At 40.7% G+C, this 23,029-nt stretch overlaps 1 protein-coding gene across 1 annotated transcript; it reads left to right on the plus strand.

Moving 5' to 3' along the window:
* The first annotated feature begins 155 nt into the window (after nt 1–155).
* Nucleotides 156–22,109, plus strand: naa15a (N-alpha-acetyltransferase 15, NatA auxiliary subunit a). Its single transcript, XM_049586260.1, has 20 exons — nt 156–385; nt 2,222–2,306; nt 5,635–5,739; nt 5,982–6,139; nt 6,363–6,497; nt 10,732–10,885; nt 12,077–12,196; nt 14,468–14,563; nt 14,765–14,871; nt 14,973–15,045; nt 15,184–15,353; nt 15,488–15,640; nt 15,809–15,937; nt 16,064–16,277; nt 16,645–16,838; nt 17,472–17,580; nt 17,765–17,863; nt 18,153–18,296; nt 19,799–19,896; nt 21,394–22,109. Exons 1-20 carry the CDS (start codon nt 332–334, stop codon nt 21,601–21,603), a joined length of 2,607 nt encoding a protein of 868 aa, XP_049442217.1. The 5' UTR covers nt 156–331; the 3' UTR covers nt 21,604–22,109.
* Nucleotides 22,110–23,029: the final 920 nt, after the last annotated feature.

Below are 23,029 nucleotides of genomic sequence, written 5' to 3' on the forward strand. Positions count from 1 at the left end.
GACAAACTGTAATTTAAACATACGAAAGATGGTTTTATCTTTATCTATTTTTGTATAATCAAATAACATGAAAACTCCGTGTCATGTCATGCTTGTTAAAATACCACATAGTCAGTGAAACACCTCGGCCCTGCTGGCCCGTGTTTGACACGCAGACTCAGAGAGCAGCCTGACCCGGAGGAGAAGCACATCGGCCATTTTGCTCGGAAGGGGGCCTCGGCTTCAACACGTGAGAGATAGGAGCCTGAAGAGACTAAAACAGTCCAGGATCTCTGACTCCAGGAGGATACTATTCATGTGTGAACCGACAGAGGCATAGGAAGCCAACACAATGCCCACAATCACTCTACCGCCGAAGGAGAATGCTCTCTTCAAGAGAATATTGGTAGGCTAAATGCCTGAGATAGCGTTAGCTTACTGGCTAATGCTAGTTTGCCAAGTAGCCGTCAGTTGTAGCAGTCAGAGCAAGTAGCTAGGGAGTCGCTAGTGATTAAACCAAAAATGCAGTACACCAAACGCATTGTATTTCATCATGCCTCTGTTAACAATAAGTAGTTACAACAATGCAAGTAAGGAAAAGGCATAGTGAGCTAGCAACCAGTCGTGTGGTGTTTTAGCTATCCTTTGGCCTTGCAACATATCCAAAGTATACCAATGACAAAGCTGCTTGACACATGACAGCCATACACAACTTAGCTGCATAGTTAAGGTTAGCTTTTTCATTACGAGTTGCAGTTTGGAAACGTTTTCCTCTGTACTGTTAATAAACTTTAGCAACATTTTTCTTGCATATGCGGCCAATATAGTTGTCGTTAGTTGGAGCAGTTCAGTTCGGCACGTAATGTTACCGCGAGACAAACTTCATTCAGTAGTTTGGAAATTCAATAGTAAGCTTACTTTAGCTTCTTTATAACATAAGGCTGACGGGGAAATTCGAGGCATGTACATTGCACATTTAAAATCGGCATGTATTCAACGACTGTTAGCCAAGTGTTATTTACAAATATTAAAGGGGTAGTTCAGATTTTTTTTGAAGTGATGTTGTATGAGATACTTATCCATGAACAGTGCATTACCCGCAGTAAATGTCAGTCAGCATGCCTCCAGTTTGGAGAAACAGGCAAGAGCCCAACATGGAAGCTCTAAGCAACATACTGCTGTAGATGTGGGTCAGCAACAAAATATATATATTTAAACCACCTAAAAAAAAATCAGTTTAAGTGTATGCTATATTGGGTCTTTTCAAGGCTTTACCTTAAATTCAAGTGAAGCTGTTTTATCACTCTCTGCAAGCCAGACTACACTGAGAAAAGCAGCAATTTTAGCTTGCTGCTGGCCTATCATTGCACCATCAGTAAGTTTGTTTGTGCCATTGTGTGACTTTAGAAGGTGTTAAGAAGGGTTAGTTCAGGTTCACCAAAATTACACAGTAACACAAACTAACTAACTGATGGAAGCAGCAATAAACTAGCAGCTCCTGTTGTCAGTGAGTTTTCTAAGTAGAGTCTGGTGGCATTGAGAAGAGCATAGATAAGGAAACCAAAGTCGTTAAGAGCTTCCCCATTGAAAAATGCTGTCTGACGAAAAGTCAGTGAAAAATACTCCCAATATAGTGTACACTTAAATTGTTAAAGAATTTTTTAGGTGGCTAAAATTTGTTGTGTTGTTGATCCCTCCACAACAGTATAGTGCTTAGCTTCCATGTCAGACTTCCTGCTTCTCTAAACTGGGGGCGTGCTGGCTGACACCTACATTATGTGATACACTGACTATGGATAGTGGAAGTACCCCATACAAACCCACTTTAAATAAAATGCTATCCCTGTAAGTCATTGATGGTAGCTATCACGTGCCATATAATACTAATAATGTATACTACTAATAACACATAAACCACTGTTGTGTACTAGGATGGTGTTCATCACATTTCATCCACAGCTCTCCATCATCAAGGCTGTATCAAAAGCTGTTTCTTCAGTGCTACAATATCACGCTGACTGGACTTCCAAGAAGGCAATGTTTGGTGTATGCGATGCTTTGCTTGCTGGTAGCAGGAAGGACCAGTTATTTCTGCTGATTGCTGGAACACAATGTTTGCATTCAGCTCTTGCAATAATGTCATTTTTGTGCACTTTAACCTCTCAGGATTAGTGTAACAGGAGAATGGCAGGCAGTTGGCCTCAGATGCCTGATGTAAAGTCTGCTCTGTCTTTTGTTGCAGAGATGCTACGAACACAAGCAGTACAGGAACGGCCTGAAGTTCTGCAAACAGATCCTGGGCAACCCAAAGTTTGCTGAACATGGAGGTAAGACACAAGCTACTTGACTTGCTCCTAAACGGTAAGTCACTAGGAAGCTGTAGGAAAGCATCACGCTTCACTGTCACCTTTTTGTTTCTGCTGTTTTTGACTGCTGAATTTACTGGTAGTTACACAAGATGTATAAAGCGACTGGATCACTGTGTAAATTTGCCTCTGTAGGTCTGTAGAAACACTCTGCCTAATTAAAGATACACACATTTAAAGAAATATGAATTGAAGTGGTGAAAAAGGCACTAACCAAAAAGGATTGTCATTAGGGGCCCAGCAACTTCGAGAAAAAAAGTATTATTATTATTATTATTAGATCATTACCAGCAAAGGGTGCAGTAATGGCAGACAAATTGGAACACTAAGGCAAAAAACAAACCTAAAAAATTGAATGTTTCACACAGCGGTTACCAGCAAGCTACAGATTGTGGGTCTGGGTTATTTTATTTATTTGTTTAGGTTGTTCACAGGTTGTTAACAGTGAGCGCTGTGGTTGTAGCCAAACTGATGCTGGATTACTGAGAAGAATACAAGTATTGATATTTTAAAGTATAAAAAAATACGATAATGAGAAATTGTATAATACTGATATTTCTACAACACAACAAACAGAACCCCTAAACAAGTTTTTTTTTGTGAAGAATTGTTACCAAGATATGGACTGAGTGGAAATGTTTTTGTCCTCAGCTTTTAGCCATTATGCTGCCCACTGCTGTGATCAGCTCCCTGTGGAACTGAAATATGCTCAGACTGTAGCTATTTTTAAAACGAACCTTAAGACGTCTCTATTCTCCACAGCTGTTTATTCATCAGTTTTTTATGGCACTTTTTTATATTTATTGTCAATTTAGTTTTTAAACTCGTCTGTACTAAAGTCAAACTTTCATTTGCTCTTATTTAGCTTATAAATATATTTTTCTTATCTTCTGCCTGTTAAGCACTTTGAATAACCTACGTATATGATAAGGTGCTTTATAAATAAACTTGACCTTGCCTCTCTGATGGTTAAACTGTGTAATGGCAAAACTGATTGTAAATGACCTCAGACATATCTTGGGCATTTTCTATGAGGTCTTGTTACTTATCAGCTGGTGTATGCGGTGAAACTGATGATAAGCTGTGATCTACGCATTCATTGGTTTGCCTCTAGTTGTGATACTTGTCACAGCAGTTTCAGTGGTTCAGGCTTTGTTAGCGTTACGATGCAGCAGTGGCAGGATTTGGATAGGTGTGCCTGTCATGGTGTTGTATTTGTTTTCCATTATGCCTTATACTTTTATATGTTTATACAAAACACCTGTTCCATTTAGCTTGCAGGCAAGCTTATTAAATCCCTAGAAGTAAACTGCAGTGTTGTGTAAGTCATTCCATTAGGGCTGGGATGATATGCTTACCTCCTGATTTGATAATATAAGGATACTTCATCCTCATTTCCACCAAGCAGTCCAGTTCAGTTCAGTTCGGTACACAGTACGTATTAAAACAATTACTTTTCCGTTTCCATTATGAAAAGTTGTGGATGGTACCAGTAGAACCATCCCCATTTTTCCTCGCCTCTCTGTTGGGGTACCGAGCTCATTTGATACTAAAAGTTAGAGCTGGAAACACTGCAGTCTGTTACTTGGTCAAGAGAGGACTGTCACTCTTGCTCAGGGCTGAGTTTGAGTTGGTTTTGAAGACTATGTAAACACTGTTCATATCGTGGCACGTTTTTCATACATTAGTAAACCATAACAATAAAATGCCTCTTGCAGCAACTATAGACTGAAAAAATTGTTGAGCTCACCCCACTGTTTAAAGGCCACTGCCAGAATTTACTGGCAACTTTTAAGGTGAAAGGTTTTCTTGTAATGTTACTCAATGCATGATTTGACAGCGTGAATCATTCAACACATCATAAAGGTCAACATAACAACTGTGGCCATTCCATTTGTTTTCATTGTCTCCCTTGAAGAGCATTTACTTCAATGACGACTGGATCTTTTAAGCATTTAAAATATATATATGAATTTCAACTAGGCCTGGGACGATCAGCGATCAAATCGTATATTGGCGATTGGAGGGTTGCCAGGCGATTTTGAAAAAAAAAACAAAAAAAAACAAAACGGCGCTCTACAGTGCATTAAGAGATGTTTTTTGGGGGAAATACATGACTGTCAGAGAAGCCCCGTTTACAAACAGACCTACAATCCATCTCCTCTCCTCTCTCCTCTCTCTTCTCAGCGGAGGGTGCCCTGTCAGCCCTGTGCTGACAGTGACAGGGCGCATCTCTTTGATCCGAAGTGACACAGCCCGTTTGCGCATGCTTCGGGGTCGATCAGAATAATTGCAAATAAATATTGTTTTAATGTGTAACTATTGAAATGTTCACAAGGGCTTTCCTAAATTCCTACAATGTTGCGGCACTGCCGCCTTTGCAGGTTAAAACTTAATGACAACGACTTGAAGTGAGGCGGAGCAACACCGCTGCACTGACAAGCCGGAGACGCTCACTTTTGCATGTGATGCAAAATCTTAAAAGAACGTGGTAGTGATCGACGAAAGACATGTGCCAAGGACGTGTTTACTTTCTAACACTAGACGGTGGAAAAAAGTTGAATGACACACTTCTATAGAGTGTATATTCAAAAACAGTGAATATCTCATTAAGGATACATGATAATATCGGCATATCATTGGTATCAGCCAATATCTGCTTTAAAATGAACAGATCAGAATCAGCCAACATGCTTTTTCGGATTTTGCAGAATGAATTAATGTTACATACATTGAAAAGTATTGTATTTCATGTCTCCATTCCACTACAGACGGGATGTGATGATCTCTAATATTAGGTGGGGGAAAAGTGGATATATCAATATTGGTATCGGTTATCAGTCAGATAAGTTGATACATATCGGCATATTGGATATTGGCCAAAAATCCAATATCGTGCATCCTTACATCGCATATCAGTCAGTCTCTCTGACTTTAATTTCACCAACATCATATACTGCATGGCCCATGTCCTCGGACCATCTGCCTTTTTCTGTTCTCTGGTATCGGCTTTCCTTTTCTTGAAGCAGATGTAACATCTTGTTACTTGTAGACCACCACAATACGAGTGGTAGATTCTTTCCATCTCTGCATTTAAATTACTTTGATTCAGGGATTTAAGCAACTGATTAAAAATAGTAAATATAAGAAACTGAGATACTTAAATATATAGATTTCTCCCCCATCCCTCCATCCTTCAGTTAATGTGAATAAACTGTGTGTAAACAGTTTGTGTCACTCTTGACAACTTTCTGACTGTCTTTTCCCCCCACCCTGCTTTGTGCTCCAGAGACGCTGGCCATGAAGGGTTTAACCCTTAATTGTCTGGGCAAGAAGGAGGAGGCCTATGAGCTGGTGAGGCGAGGCCTACGCAACGACCTCAAGAGCCATGTCTGTATCCTTCCATCATCCCCTTAGGACACCCACATTTCGTCAGCTTGACATTCAAACTCAGTTCAACCCTGCATCTGCTGAATTCTCTCTGAAACACATGGCTGCACTTTGTGGAGGGTGTAAACCAGTCTTTAACTTCTCCCAGTCTGTTAATTTATGACTGCTCGTTACATTTGTAAGCACATCTAAACACCTGGATAGTATTCTCTGTCTGTTTGCTTCCTGAACTCACTCATCCCTCAGGCTGGCATGTGTACGGCCTGCTGCAGCGCTCAGATAAAAAGTATGACGAGGCCATCAAGTGTTACCGCAATGCTCTGAAGTGGGACAAGGACAACCTGCAGATCCTGCGAGACCTCTCTCTGCTGCAGATCCAGATGAGAGACCTGGAGGGATACAGGGTGAGGGTCACCAGGGAGAGATGTATGTAAAATTAGAGCTGTCCAGATAAAAGGCTTAGATGAAGGAATGCAGTTACCTGTCCTGCTACACAAGGTAGAACTTTGTTGAGGATAGGCAGAGGAGAGGTTGACAGACCAGTACAAATCAGTGGTGGACAGGATAATCAAACATAAATGTTGTTTAGAGTTTGGTGTGCTATGGTTCAGTCTTCTCCCGCTGCAGGAGACTCGATACCAGCTGCTGCAGCTCCGTCCAGCCCAGCGGGCCTCGTGGATCGGATATGCTGTAGCCTATCATCTGTTGGAAGACTTTGAGATGGCTGCTAAGATTGTTGAGGAGTTCCGCAAAACGCAGCAGGTAAGCCAAAGCTTCAGATGACCCAACAAAACTGTACAGATATTTTAAAACAAAACATCTACTCTGACAAGACTGAATCCACATTCAGACTGGATAAATATTACGGGGGAGGTGGGGAATAAAATATTCACCGTACTTTTTGGTAATTTTTAGTCATTGTTCTAGAAAATACAGGATATTATGGTCTGTAATAGATATTGACATTCCTAAAGAGAAAACTAAAAGCTACTGATACTGATGAATGATAGTGTGTGATGTATACGAGTCAAAAATCGCACTCCCTCAGTCAAATCTGACCACACAGACAGTAAACATATGTCATTCAGTGTGACTTACACATTCTTAGCATGTCTATATTTCAGATGTCCATTGAGAGTTAACATTCATAAATCTGCTTGGAAGTCACAGAAAAAAGCCCATTTTACACAGAGATGGAGCTATAGAGCGCTACGAAGTCCCTTCTTAATACTGCCTTTGTATTTTTGCACAGAAGCAAACAATGATAGCATCATTCCGCTCCAGTGTGTGATTTTTAGACAACATGCTGGCATCGCAGAATGAAAAGAGGTGTGATGGCCATGACATGTAACACAATAGCATCGGTTTCTGGTGTGATATATTACAGATGCGTCAGCAGCAATTTATAAACAATAACAATGGCATTAACATAGCAATAACTATCATTTACTATCATGTCCCGATCCAGCTTTTTCACTTCCGATCCGATACCGATATTACAGCCTTGAGTTTTGGCCGATACCGATCCGATCCAAGCACGTATTGTACATATTCACTTATTTTGTTGTCAGTCATGTTAGAAAAGGTTTGATCAAGTAATATTAGTCTAACAAGAACAACTACTTAATCGGGTTAGTTAGAATGATCCATAACAGTTGATACGAGAAACTGACCCGTTTATTGTTAACAGGGTTAAATAAACAAACTTTAAACTTGAACATTAACATAAATAAAAAATATAGCTGGTTTGCTTTGGCTGCTTTGGCCCCTTAATAAATAGAAAATAAATCAACACAAGAAATCTTTAAAATGTCTAACATTGAAATTAAAACAGCAGCAAGACTCCACACACTTGTGCTTTGGCCCCCTAATAAATAAAAAAAAGATTAACACCACAAGACATTGTTGACATTTAACAAACAATGCAGCCTTTCCTTTTCAGTTATTTTAGTAGTGTCAGTGCCAGCCTGGTGCACAGGCACACAATATTGTACAACTGTTTAAATAAGCAATAGTCCATCCATGGCTCCAATTTCACTAATTGTGCCCAAAACAATGCCATCTGTGCTCTTTACTTAAACAGTAAGAGTGTAAACCAAATAAAAATAATCACTCTCAAAAAACCAGAGTAGAAAACAAATAGTCAGTTGACTAAGTTGACCGCTACTCTTCCTACCCTTCCCTCGGTGTGTGTCTGCCATCTGCATGCTGGCCTGGTGGATTGATAGTAAGAGCTGGAGCGGATCACTGGAATAGACTGCTTGAATCGCAGATTGTTGGGCTGACCAGAAAACCTGGATCGGACTGCATGAAAAACTGGATCGGAGTTCTTGGATCGGCATTTTTCCATGCAGTCCGATCCGATGCCGATGCCCATTTTTTGCTAATATCAGCGGCCGATACCGATCCGAATATCGGATTGGGACATCCCTACTGATTACGTCCTCTGTTTGGAGGGTAAGGAGCTCCCAGACCTCATTCCTTTACCAATTTGCTGACATTTTTGGCCGCTGTTCCTCTTCTTTGAGTTAGCTGCTAACGGCTATCAGCTAATTTTTAAATCTCCTGTGGTAGGTCACACACATAACACATCATCAAAACGTCACACCTGTACTACCCATGGTCCTGTCCTGCTGACTGTCCTATTTATAGTGACTTTGTTCTTTGTTGTGTGTAATCAAATTGTCACAGTAATCTTCCATGGATAACCTTCGACATAAAGTAAAATAAGGGCAAATTTAATTTCTGTGGCTATTGACATAACATAGCTCTAATATGCGTCTGTGTGATGTTTTTTACCATCATGTATATTTCTTCATTTTCTCCCTGCATTCCGTCTCTCCCTTAATGTATGCCAGCTAGCTAAAATTATGTTTGCAGAGAGTTTGAATCTGATGTTTAGAAAAATGAAAGAAAAAAAATTGTGTCCTTCAAAAGTCATGGAAAAGTTTTGAAATTTGCCCATGAAAATGTGTGGGAACTAGGGTTGGGAATCTCTCTGTGATAGACGATTCGATACGTATCTAGATACACGGGTTACGATACGATTCAAAAACAATATATTTTTAATACAGAACGATTTGATACGATTCGATACAGTGTAGGATTGATAAAATTCGATACGATTCTATGGTTAACATTTGTTGATGTAGACATTAATCATACATTATAAAATAAAGAAGCCAATTCTATAAAAGTGACATTCTTACAGTATTTTCAAATTTGTAAAAGACCACATCCCCAAGCATTGTTGCTGTATGGCACTGGCAAAAATAAAATAAAAAGACAAACAATAACAAAATCACATGTCAAATGTATTTATTTTTAGACATGGACCAAAAAAGTCTTGCTGAATGAACATCATTTTGTTGGATGGGATCAATATAAAAATGAGAAGAAGTTTTAAACTTTAACTTTAAAGTTTTGAACTTTAAGTAAAATTTAAGTGTTTTAAACCTACTTGTTGTGTTGTTTTTATTGTATTGTCTGTGTTTTTGTATGTACCTTATATGGACTTGAGTCTGGAATAAAGTTTATTATAACGCTGTACAATATAAACATAAAGCAGAATAAAATAATAACATGCAATGTAGGGGCAGAATCTGACATCTCCTGTTATTAGTTGATATCATGGACTGTGATGACTAGCAGCTTATCACTGACAGCATGTCAGACTATTTCTCTGTGTTTGCTACACTCTGTTTGTCATTTATAAAAAGATAATCACTTTTTTATAATACATCACTGATATTTCAATGGAATAAATTACTTATTGACTTATTCATACTTCAAAAACAGCATCAGTAAGTGATTAACATAAGGGGGATCAAAATAAAATAAATAAATAAAATAAGAATGAACTGGCCACCCTCCTCCCCTGACAAGTAAAGAACAGTCCCTAAAGTGCGGTGAGGTTTGTGGAAATATGAAGGGCTCGTTTCTCCTCTGACACGTCACATACCTGTGTGCTGCCAGGGCTCGCCTAGTATTTCTGGGCAGTCATGACACCGACGAAGACTTCTTGGACCTGGAGCCAGGCTTGTCGGTCACCGTTAAGCCGTTATCTTGCGCCCCGGAGCACTATGGCCGCCGTATTTGACAGGAATATGTATTTCTGTCTGTGTCTGTGACCCCCATTCAACCCACAACCGACAGGATTCGCCTTTAGTTTCTGCTGCGGCTTGGCTGCTCCCTGGTTTATCCAACCAGCATTGGCTTCTGTTCCTCATCTCCACCGGTCAAGCTGGCGCTGATGTTTACATCCATTATCGTTGTCAGTAATGCCTGCTACGGAGCATGCCACCGACTCTCGCGTTGTTTTCGAGATGCAAACTGTTAAAGCCAGTCAACCAATTGCTAGTCTCGCGATACCCGAATCCATGACTCCACAATCGATTCATCTAAGGATTCATGGCTGATTCGTATCGATTGAGGAGGCTGCTACCGACGCAGCCGTATCTCTCGCTTGTCAAACCGGATATCCGGTCGTATCGGTTAATCGTTCCCAACCCTAGTAGGAACCATCACTGGCACCTGGGCGAATAGACTGAACTAATCAGGTTACTAATATTTATTTTTTTATGCAGAGAAATGAATGATTTCTTTGCACTCATGTCGACACCATATTCTGAATATGATCATAACCAGGATAAGATCATAAATGTTTTTTTCATGTCCCTCTAAACACATTCAATGGCATGCACACTACTTTTCTGCTTACAGCATTAAGAAAAGACGTATAAAATTTACGTATCACTCATGCTTTTAATGGTTTAAAGTAAGCCAATGTCATTTCCTGGGCTCTTATCCAGACAGTTACCTGTCACTTGGAATGCTATTTTACTTATGCTTGTAGAAATTTCAAATTTGGATTTTATTTTTATTTTTGTTTTTGTTTTTGTTTTTGTGGTGGGAAAAATATTGACTTATGTTTCCATCTCTTTTTCGTGTGTGTGTGTGTGTGTGTGTGTGTGTGTGTGTGTGTGTGTTTGTCAAGACATCTCCAGACAAGGTTGACTACGAGTACAGTGAACTGCTGCTGTATCAGAACCAGGTTCTGAGGGAGGCCGGCCTGCACAAGGAGGCTCTGGATCACCTCAACAATTACGAGAAACAAATCTGTGACAAACTGGCTGTGGAGGAGACGAGAGGTGGGTTGATGCTGTCATGAAACAGCAACACTGTTCACTTAAGCTCCATTTCCACCAAATGCTTTCCATATTGTACCTTTGGAACCAACTGTAACCCTAAAGACATGGTACCTAGACCCTAGGTCCACTGTTTCCACTGCAAACAGTACTCTCTCACATGGGTGGGGTTGTTGTCACTCACTTCTCCATTCAGCACTCACTGTATTTCCTCCTTTATCAGTCCGCACCTCATTTATTGTGCACAGAACAGGATTGCATGCTGTCATTTTCAGAACAAAATAAGAGGCTGCAGTGAGAGTCTCTCTCCATGGGATATTTAAAAAAAAAAAAAAGTGGGTCTGTGCATTTAGTCCTTCTAAGGCAAGCGCAGGGGTTTTGTGTTGCCGGAGCCCACAGGAACGATGCTCCGCAATACTTTTTTTTTTCTCTTGAGTGAGGTTAGGAATATATGCAGTTCACATAATCTGGTCGAAATTAATCCATATTTTTCAACACTCGAAGATCCACTCATTACTAAGAGTGTATGTCATCCAGGAGAGACCATAAAACTAATGGAAAGGTAAAAGTTGTCATATTGAAATTTAAGGTGTGTTGATGGATTCACGTCATCAACCCACACATTGAGCAAGATAACTAAATACTCCACCCTAAAAATTGCCAGCAGTGGGCCAAGTGGATTAAACAAATTTTTCTCAGAATACAGCTGCTGCGAGAGGCAGCATTTCTGTCATTTTATAGGTATAGTTTTCTAATATATGTAAAACTCTCCAGGATATGAACAGTGGTTACACAAGCCTCAAAACCAGCCCCAACTCAGTCCTGAGCAGAGTGACCATCCTCTGTTGACTAATTAAGGGACTGCAGTGTTCACAGCTCCACCTTTTAGTACCAGATCTGTGTGCTAGGTACCCCCAACTGAGGGTCGACCAAATATGGGGACAGTACAGTTCCATTGGTACCATCCACAAGTTTTCACAGTGGAAACAGAAAAAAAAGGATTGTCTTCACGCAGAGCTATTGAAAAGGTTCAGCCACTTCTCCAGGTAGACAGAATGTGGGACAGAGCTAACAACAGAATTTTAATTGACTTCATGTTCAATCACAGCTTCATAACATGACTGACAAACATGGGTAATGTTGAAAGTACCTAACCCACAGAAAAGCTTTGTAAGCTTATGTGTGTTTTTGTAGGAGAGCTGCTGCTGAAGCTGGAGAGGCCTGATGAGGCTTCTGAGGTCTACAAGAGACTCCAAGAAAGAAACCCTGAGAACTGGGCCTACTACCAGGGTCTGGAAAAGGCCTTAAAGCCAGGTGAACACTCTCCTCAGGCCCACACCTGTGTTGTATCGTATTGTGTCATGTTGCATCATATTGTATCCAGGGGTGATGGGAATTTCCAGCGTGCAGCGATTGGCGAGGGGAAAAAAAAAAAGTTGATGCGGGATACATGCGTGCATCGCAGACAGTAGACGGGCTCTGGTAGAAGCGCTTTAAACAGGGACCCCTCGCTCTCAACCTATGGCTTTCGCTCCCAACCAGACCAAAGTTTGGCTACTAGCCAATCAGAAGTAGAGCGGGGGCGGGTCTTTGAGGGGCGGAACAAACTTGGTTCAGAGCCAACATCAGATTCTAGTGGAGCCCATGCCGTAGACTCTCTCATCAAGATGGAAAGTAAGTTAATGAAACCCAGGGAAAACGTCCAGATAGTCGATAAAGGACTCAAATATAAATGGTGTTGGGCGTGGATAAAAGAGATTGGCATAGACGGAAAGCCTTTTGGGAGCTGGTGCAAAAAATTAAGGGAACCAGGTGCGTGTTTCTGCACATTGCGCTCACGTAAATTGATGTATGCAACCAGCATAGCAAGAGAGTCCTATCACGGCATGAATTAGACCCCGGTCATAAAGCTGTAACGTGGATGCCGGGAGCTACAGTCACCGCTGACATACCGGTGCAGGATGTTGGCTCTGTATGACTGTGTTGCCCATCAGTAGGCTCGTTTGAGATGAACTGCGCCTCGCCAGGAAAGTAGATGAGAGCAGGCGGCTGCTGCAGGGGGCGGTGACAAAAAGCTGCGGTCAGGTTGGACAGTTTTCCGCAGCCTTCAGTCCGTACAGGAAGTCACAGAAACACACAAAACACACGATATGATGTCAGTTTATTAAAATATTATCAGGCTTATGCATAAGTTTGTTTTCCATCTCCAGTTTTAATTATGATAGATTAATTTATTAAAATGCTTTACAGGTGATCTGTAATTTATGTTCATGGTTTAAATTCCATTTTACATTAATTCTCATGTAAATCCACTTCATATCAGTTTGCTGCTGCAGAGCAGACCTGTCCCTCCTACTACAGAGGCTAAATAAATTGTGTTTGACTGTAAGGTTCATATTTTCAGAGGAAAAAAGTACAAGACAACAGCTTTCATTAAGGCTCAGTCAGATACAGTCAGGGCTTCACATTTGTACAGATGTTAGTTTCAGAATCCTCACATCCCACTGACCACCAGTCTCTGTGATGGTAAATACTTCAATAATTATAAAAGTCCAGTGTTATATGCAGTAGGCTCTGTATAGTTTATGATGAATGTCTTTGCTCTCTGAAGACTAAACTTCACCATCAGTCACACAACATGATTTCTGTAGAATAAACCTTCAAATCAGACAAATAAAATTTAAATATCTGAAATTCAACAAATATGAAAAGTTTATCTAAAATGCCATCTTGTTGAGTCGACATCTAAACCAATCAGCTGTTAGATCAGGTGAGAGACAGGCGGTGAAAAACTTTAAAAACTGTGGCCGCCTCGCTCTCGCAATTTTATCGCCGTCCACCCATTCCTCATGCCTCAACCTGAAAATTTTTTTCTTTTGCTATCACCCCTGTGTATCATTTTGTATGGTATCTTAATGTATAACATGTATTACAGAATTTATTTTAAAGGGATACTTTGCCAATTTTCAACCAGCTTTGTATCATAGCAGTATGGGCAGTATGTGGAATTGAAATGTGGTAAACTTCGCTCCATCTTACCAGTGCCCCAGATCTCCCTGCTCCCCTCCCATTTCAAATCTGCTGAATCCAGTTGATGTGACTAACTCAGACTGCTGAAGACTCACTTTAGTTTCAGCTAAAGTTTGGGATGTATTGTTACACCAAAAGAGGACTGAATTTATATGGGTGCCTGACTATTGTTTAAAGACAAAATGTGAAACTATTCTTTAATGCCTTTGTTCATTATCTGTGATGCCAAACACAAGACGTGCAGTGATATGACTTACAAAATGATGATTTGAATCACTGACTCTTAGGGGGCAGCCCTAATATTTATCTGATGTCTTATTCTAAGCATGTATCATTATTAGAGCAGACAGCTTTTGCATCTTGTGAAGTTGTTTATGAGGCTTCTTTCTCAAAAAGGTGTATCCACATTGTTTTTTTCAAAAGTTTTTCAAATGATTGTTCAGTGTGGTACTAGAGGTCCAAAGGGGAGGGTGGCTGCAGTGTTAGTGGGGAATGATATTTTTTTTTACTTTCGATCAGTTTTTCTCCTTACACTATGTGTGTGTGTTTGTCCAGAAAGTGTAGAGGATCGCCAGAAGATTTATGAGGAGTCCTGGGTGAAGTTTCCTAAAGGCCTGGTTCCCCGAAGACTGCCTCTTAATTTCCTGACAGGTAAACACAGTGCAGCCACAGCACCACCATGATGCCAGTGTGGCAACAGTGATATTTCTGTTCCATTAAAATTCTTTTTTCCCCCCTGTATACTGTATGTCATGTTCATTTCACAGTGTGTAGGATCAAGTCCAATACATTATAGTCATCTCACTATAAATCTCACTTTCCTGTACCTTTACTGTGTGTTGTGCTGGCCAGGAGAGAAGTTTCGTGAATGTCTAGACAGCTATCTGAGGATGAACTTCAGTAAAGGCTGCCCACCCGTCTTCACTACCCTCAAATCCCTCTACACCGACAAAGAAAAGGTAAGCAAGGGGACATTCAAAATATGTGCTCCTACATTGAAATTTTTGTCAGTCCTTCTCTGAAACCAAACAATAAATGACCTTGTGCTCTCCTCATACAGGTTACAATCATTGAAGAATTAGTAGTTGGCTATGAAACCTGTTTAAAAAACTGTCGAATGTTTAGTGAAAATGGTGAGTGGTTTTTTTGTGTGTGTTGTTTTCCTTGTCATTGGCCTCAGTGTATTAGTTTGATTTATTTGTGACTCAGACCCATCTGAATCCTATGGAAAGGCAGAATCCTCATGTGACTTGTGTGAAATGTGTGTACAGATGATGGGAAGGAGGAGCCCCCTACCACCCTGTTGTGGGTACAGTATTTCCTGGCACAGCACTTTGACTACATAGACCAGCCCAGCCTCGCCCTGGAGTACATCAACACCGCCATCGACAGCACGCCCACGCTCATTGAGCTCTTCCTCATCAAGGCCAAGATCTTCAAGGTTTAGTATTAACTCTACAAATACAGAGTAAACCCATTTTCATAATGTTAGACTTGGATGGAAGTTGGATGATTAAACTTGTTTTGTATCCTGAGTATTTACTCATTCTTTATCTTCTTCTCTGCTTCCTGCAGCATGCAGGCAACATAAAGGAAGCAGCTCGGTGGATGGACGAAGCTCAGGCCCTGGACACTGCTGACCGTTTCATCAACTCCAAGTGTGCCAAGTACATGCTGAAGGCTGGCCTCATCAAAGAGGCAGAGGAAATGTGCTCCAAGTTCACACGGGTAAGAGACACAGTGTCTTGTATGCATGCATCAGACATCAGATATATGATTAGACTTGGTGCACTGTCTGACTCGTGACATCGTGACTCCAGCTCACCTCAGTCGCTACACTTTCACTTTGGCCTCACAGTATGATCATGGGAGTGTGTGTATGTGTGTGTTTTTCAGGAGGGGACATCTGCAGTAGAGAACCTGAATGAGATGCAGTGCATGTGGTTCCAGACAGAGTGTGCCTTGGCTTACAACACCATGAACAAGTTTGGAGAGGCTCTGAAGAAGTGCCATGAGATTGAGAGGGTAAGTTTCTACAACTATCTACAACCAAACTCGATCAGATGAGACTGACTTTCACACCAACCTGTCTCTATGATTCTCTGAACATCAGCAGGCTCATTACTGTCTGCCCTCTCTCCCCTCTGTCAGCATTTTGTGGAGATCACAGACGACCAGTTTGACTTCCACACCTACTGCATGAGGAAGATGACGCTGCGTTCCTACGTGGACCTGCTGAAGCTGGAGGACGTACTGCGGCAGCATCCGTTTTACTACAAAGCTGCTCGAACCGCCATCCAGATCTACCTGATCCTGCACGACAAGCCTCTGACTGATGACAGCAAGGAGAGCCAGGCGGACACCGGTCAGACTCTGTGTGTGTGTGTGTGTGTGTGTGTGTGTGTGTGTGTGTGTGTGTGTGTGTGTCTTTTGCATCCATTCAAACACCAGAGTCATGCAACAGTAAATACAATGATACAGTCCACATATATAAAAAGTGTGCCTCTAACACAGTCATCTTTTTTTGAGGATTTATGCCTTTTATTAAAAAGTTCTAATGGACCTAATCTTGACAGTTTTTTAGGTGCATTGGAAACACAGAGGTTTTTTTCGTTGAACAGTTCTGTCAACAATGAGCTGGAGTTTGTAACACAATACCAGTGTGTTGACAGTACTGTTTTGAAAGTGTCACTATTATCATAAAATTTCTTTTACTTTTTTGCTCTGTGTAGAAAATCTGACAGACAAGGAGCTGAAGAAACTGCGCAACAAACAGCGAAGAGCCCAGAAGAAGGCCCAGTTAGAAGAGGAGAAGAAGAATGCAGAGAAGGAGAAACAGCTAAAGAACCAGAAGAAGAAGAAGGAGGATGACGATGAGGAGATAGGAGGGCCCAAAGAGGAGCTAATACCAGACAAACTGGCCAAGGTGGGCTCATATTTTCTACTTCTTCCAGCTGTGCTCTGTGAATACAGCGTCTTTGATAGAATTATTACAGAAAAAAAATATTTGTGGGTGAGGTCTAGGTACGGTGGTGCAGTACACTTTCGTGTTTACTATGATTTTAATTAAACCAGATGCACTTTCATGTTCATTCTTCCAGTCGGCAGTTCAAAACCAGTATGTCTTATCATATGTTCTGAGACTGTGGCCATTATTCAAAGTGGTAATGTAAAGAGCCACTACGAGGCAAAGGACAGAGCATCTTTAGAGCAAAATGCACACTGGAATCTGAACTGAGGGCACAGAAAATAAAAGATTTTATATCAATCAATCAATCAGTGTACACTGAACAAAAATTTAAACCCAACACTTTTTCATTTTATTGATGTCAGCTTGAATGCACAAACTGTGCTCACCAACATGGATTTGAACAAACTTTGAACAAAAATTTGAGAGACATACATCTAGTGAGTGCATGAACATTAACATGCATTAACATAAACCTGTGAAAAATAGGAGCAAAAAGTGTTGCGTTTAGATTATCATTCAGTGTATATTTCACAAGAAGTCAAGTATGTAATGTGTGCAGTATTCCCTGATGTGAACTTGTTTCACCAGGTTGAGAATCCTCTGGAGGAGGCAGTGAAGTTCCTGATCCCTCTTAAGAACCTGGTGCGCAACAAGATCGAGACTCACCTCCTGGCCTTCGAGATCTACTTCAGGAAAGGTCAGAGCCAGACTGTCAGCCTGCATCTTACCATCACACACTCATTTCAATTGTCCCAACTGTAAGCAGAGGTAGAAAGCATTACAATCAAATACTGAGATAGTTTTTTTTTATATATATATCTTGAGTGTAACTGCATCATTACTAACTTGAACTAACAATCTGATTTTCTTCATTTCTCCAGAGAAGTACCTGTTGATGCTTCAGTCAGTAAAGAGGGCTGTAACCATAGAGCCTTCCAACCCATGGCTGCACCAGTGTCTAGTGCGCTTCTTCAGAGGAGGTGAGTATAACACACACTGAGCTCATGTTTCATAGTGATGTTTGCTGCATGTTACTGGGGGAGGAGCTTTGAGAAGCTCACATGGGCAGGAGCTGTACACGTAACTTTGAAACATGAGAAATCTTCAACTGTGGGATTGAAGTGTGAACTGCTTTGAGTCAGGATGGTGGTAGCATAGACACACTAACTGTCCTTCTAACATAGATTTCCTAATAAGTCTGTAGGTGTTTCTCAATAGATCGATATGTCTTTTGTGTGTGTGTGTGTGTGTGTGTGTGTGTGTGTGTAGTGCGTGAGAGTGCAGACTTGCCGGAGGCAGTGAGGACGGTGTTGAAGCAGGAGATCTCCAGGCTGTTTGGGGAGAGCAACCCTCAGAGCTTTAACAAGAACTACCTGAGCCAACACTCAAACTCCATCCCACACCGACTGGCTGGTACACAGAACACACGATCCATGCAACAGGGACACATCCTAATGTTTCCCTAATTGTGCTGCATTGTGAAAAACAAATCTGTGTTGACATCAGCAGGAGAGCTAGTTAACATTAGCTGTTAGCAGCTAATTAATGTTAGTGGTTAGATAGTGAACATTAGCTGTTAGTAGCTAATTAATGTCAGCAGATAGTTAACATTAGCTGTTAGCAACTAATGTTAGCTGTTAGCAGATAGTTAACATTAGCAGTTAGTAGCTAATTAATGTTAGCAGATAGTTAACGTCAGCTGTTAGCAGATAGTCAACATTAGCTGTTAGCAGATAGTTAACATCAGCTGTTAGCAGATAGTTAACATTAGCTGTTAGTAGCTAATTAATGTTAGCAGATAGTTAATTTTAGCTGTTAACAGATAGTTAATGTCAGCTGTTAGTAGATAGTTAACATTCGCTGTTAGTAGCAAATTAATGTTAGCAGATAGTTAACATTAGCTGTTAGCAGCTAATTAATGTTAGCTGTTAGCAGATAGTTAACATTAGCTGTTAGTAGCTAATTAATGTTAGCAGATAGATCATTTTAGCTGTTAGTAGATAGTAAACGTCCGCTGTTAGCAGACAGTTGACATCAGCTGTTAGCAGATAGTTAACATTAGCTGTTAGCAGATAGTTAACGTCAGCTGTTAGCAGATAGTTAACATTAGCTGTTAGTAGCTAATTAATGTTAGCAGATAGTTAATTTTAGCTGTTAACAGATAGTTAACATTAGCTGTTAGTAGCAAATGAATGTTAGCAGATAGTTAACATTAGCTGTTAGCAGCTAATTAACGTTAGCTGTTAGTAGCTAATTAATGTTAGCAGATAGTTAATTTTAGCTGTTAGCAGATGGTAAACGTCCGCTGTTAGCAGACAGTTAACATCAGCTGTTAGCAGATAGTTAACGTCAGCTGTTAGCAGATCTTTAATGTTAGCTTTTACCTGACAGAGGTTGCTTTTAGTTCCATTATGATGCATTCAAGCTCTTTTAAGTAAAAATGAGTATTGTGTGAAGGTAAATCTTAAAACTATCTTGAGGTGTTCAATGTTATTTTGGAACAAATATTGAAGAAGGAATGATGATATTTATGGCTAAAAGGCTTTTGAAGCAGTATTTTAAAAGATGTTTTTCATGTGTTAGGTTATATTAAAGCTTGTTTCATAAATTTTTATGATTGAATTTGTGCTCATTAACAAAAAAAAGTTCGTTAATTAATTAATTTATTTCTAATGAAGATTCCCTTGTTTCCCCCGCACAAAAGGGAGAATAACAACAAAAACAAATTAAACAACAACAACATAAAAACATCAGTATTTGCAATCGGCCTAGAATTTCTCCCATCAGTGCATCCCTAATTCATATATGAGACTAACGTGTAAAATTGCCTTAAGATTTGTGTGACAAGGTTCATGTCTGAAGGCTCTGTTGTTTTGAAGCAACTTGTGATCAGTGTGTGTCTCTTATATTCCCAGCTGCTAAGATGATGGTCTACCTGGAGCCTTCCTCTGACAAGATGGCCTGTGAGATAGCTACGGCCCTGGATGAGTCACTGTCCGGAAAAAGCATCCAGGTCTGTGATCATTTACCAGCAACTACAGTATGAGACATAACGCATCAGAGGGCTGAAGTATGAAGCACAATTAGTGGCTTTGTGAGGGTGTGTTGATCCTAAACAGTGTTCAGTGTCACAAAGGTGGCTCTCTTGTAACTTGGATAGATCTCCATGGTGTTCTGCAGACCTAACCTGGTCTGGACCTGTCTGTTTCAGACTGAAACTTGGTGGTCAAAGGTCATTGTGAACTAACAAAACATGATTTATGCCATAACTCGAGTTCATATGTCAATTATGACAGAATAAAGGATTAAGTGATGAAGTGATGACATTTTACATCCAAAAGGTCAAAGGTCTACTTCACTGTAACATCATAATGTTCTACAAAAACACTTTTCTGGTCACTACGCGTCATATCTCAGGAACAGAAGGAGAGACATTTGGTCAGATAGTGAATTGGTGACACTTGAATCTGTGATGATTGTATAGATCTTCTGTGCTGTCGTCTTCTGAGGGGAAGATGTGTGCATTCATGTTTTCACAGACATGGATGTAAACTGTAATTGTAACTTGACCATTGCACAGAGGCATACAACTGCAAGTCAGTAATTCTAATTTTATTTGTAAGGCTGTTGCTGCTCTCACTGAACCACTGAATGTATTTGTAGTATTCTCTGGTCCATTTGCTCGCACAGGCTCTTAAAGAAACCTTCTATAAAATTGCACGTGGCATGCAGTAATGGATCACCATGTTATTAATCAGGGTGACGTTTACTTGCATATGAAATGCATCATAACTTCTTTAAATCATACCATTCTTTGGATCATGGTTTTATGCTTGATTCTGATTTACTGAAGTCTGTTTTACACTGCTGGTATATTACAGTTAATACAACACTTATAAGAAAACCTGATTAGTCTATTGGAACTTATCACGGATAATATTCAATCACTGATTCAATTACTGATATTCAATCAGTAAAAAAAATTTTTCTTTTATTTGGCCAAAAACTGAAGTGATTTCCATGTGGTCTTCATTACAGGACAGTGTCAGTATATGTTACTGCAAATGTCACATTAGAAATAAAAGACAGCCACTGAGAGTGCAATGAGTGGTAAAATAGGTATATTTACAACAAATTAACACAGTCACTTAATGCCAGCTTTTGTCTCTTGCTAGCAACAGCTTTGCTTTTTACTGTAAAAACACAAAAAAAATTCTTCATAGGAAGAAGTAGGCGGCACGTGTTTGGTAGGTTTTGTGAGTCGAACACCAAATGCCCCCTTTAATTGGAACACACACAGAGCCTGAGGAAAAGAAAAGCCTGGCTGATGATCACCTTTGTGGTACCTGTTACCTGATTGGAGTTTTGGGGTTTGTTGAGCAGCTGATGCAAAGAAAGCCTGGCTCTGTGGTCACCTCTCAGCTGACTCTGGTTTAGAACATGTCAACAATAATTCAGATAAACTGACTGTGTGTGTGTGTGTGTGTGTGTGTGTGTGTGTGTGTTGCAGATCTGTACTGAGGTGCTGGAGGCTCTGCGTGACGGGCAGCTGGGCGAGGGTCAGCAGAAGGCTGCTGAGGCTTACCGAGCTGCCTGCCATAAGATCTACCCCTACAGCCTGGCCTTCATGCCTCCTGGTTACCAAGACAACACCACCACAATCAGTGCCAATGGCGACCTGTCGGCAGGAGAGCATGATGACATGGCAAATGAAATGTGAGCTTGGATGAGAGGAGGAGGAAGAGGAGGAGGAGGAGGAGGAGGAGGTGCGAACACGCCGCCAGACGCCTTAGTCCGCCAACACACCCATTTCCCCAAACCCCGCCCCCCTCCAGTCCCTGGGCTATGGCTGCTGTGAGTCGCCACAACATTGCACTGATCTGAATGGACTGAGCGCCACAGGAGAGACAGGAAAGGGAGCTGGCACATGGAGGAAGGCGATGCCCATATAACTTTTTTAAACCTTAAGAAAGGCCCTGTCCACAGTTATTCTGTAACTGAAAAAGAAACAGATAAATACAATATGGGGAGGCAAAAGAGGATTCTGGGAAAGTGGACATTGGATGGCTAAGACGGCTCCTGTGAACACAGTCTAGGTTTTCTATAACTCCTGTGTTTTCACGCCATGTCCTTCTTGTAGGTGCATCTGCTTCTCACGTTTTTAAAAGTAATTTATATATTACAAACTGACAAAAGGATTAATAAAACAATGTTTGCAAAACCAAACGGTACCATTGTGATAGTGGTGGTGGTGGTGATGTTGCGGGAGTGTTGTTGAGAATGTGAGTTGCTGTTCGTCTGAAACAAACACAACAGGAAAAAGGGGTTTCAGGTTCCAGAGAGGTTGTAGGAAGCAGTTGCCCCTTCCCTGCACTTCTCTGCTCTGCCACATGAGGGCACACTGCTTCTCCTGACATGAAATGGAAGAGGAGAATGAGAGGACGTGCAGGACAGGAGTGAGTGAGTGAGCTGCAGATCCCACAGTTGTGCTTCAACTGTCCCAAGACTTTATACTGATCCCTTCACTGCATCTCCTCAGTCTGGTCCTTTTGGGAGAAAGCTATGAGATATCCCATGAATACTACTTGTGTTGTACATTTGTAAGTCACCTAAATTCAGCACACCATCAACTTGCTGTTGTTTTTTTAACCACCAAGAACTCTGAATCAAACTCATTTTTGGAAGGGAGTTGTTTTAATTGATTGCACACTGAGAGCAGGCTAGATTTAATCAAATATCATGGTGCTGAGTGTACAGCAGAGATAAACAGTTGCTTTTTAACGTGTTTTAATTCCAAGCCATCATATCCATAATGTAATCCTGACCAGTAGAAATCTAATTAATGGCATCTACAGTTCATCTCTTACTAGTCTTGATATGAACAATTGATTTCTTACAAGCGGAAGTGTCAATTGTAGATGTCTAACTAAATTACAACTAGGTGACATTTACCATTGACTTCTATTCAAACTCAGCTAAGGATATTTATAATTTTGACACGTTATAATTACAAATGGATGTATTCATTCATTCATTTTCTTTAACCACTTATCCTCTGGAGGGTCGTGGGGGAGCTGGAGCCTATCCCAGCTGACACTGGGCGACAGGCAGGGTACACCCTGGATAGGTCGCAAGACTATCACAGG

Source organism: Epinephelus fuscoguttatus, linkage group LG9 (assembly GCF_011397635.1).
Source record: "Epinephelus fuscoguttatus linkage group LG9, E.fuscoguttatus.final_Chr_v1".
Lineage (NCBI taxonomy): Eukaryota > Metazoa > Chordata > Actinopteri > Perciformes > Serranidae > Epinephelus > Epinephelus fuscoguttatus.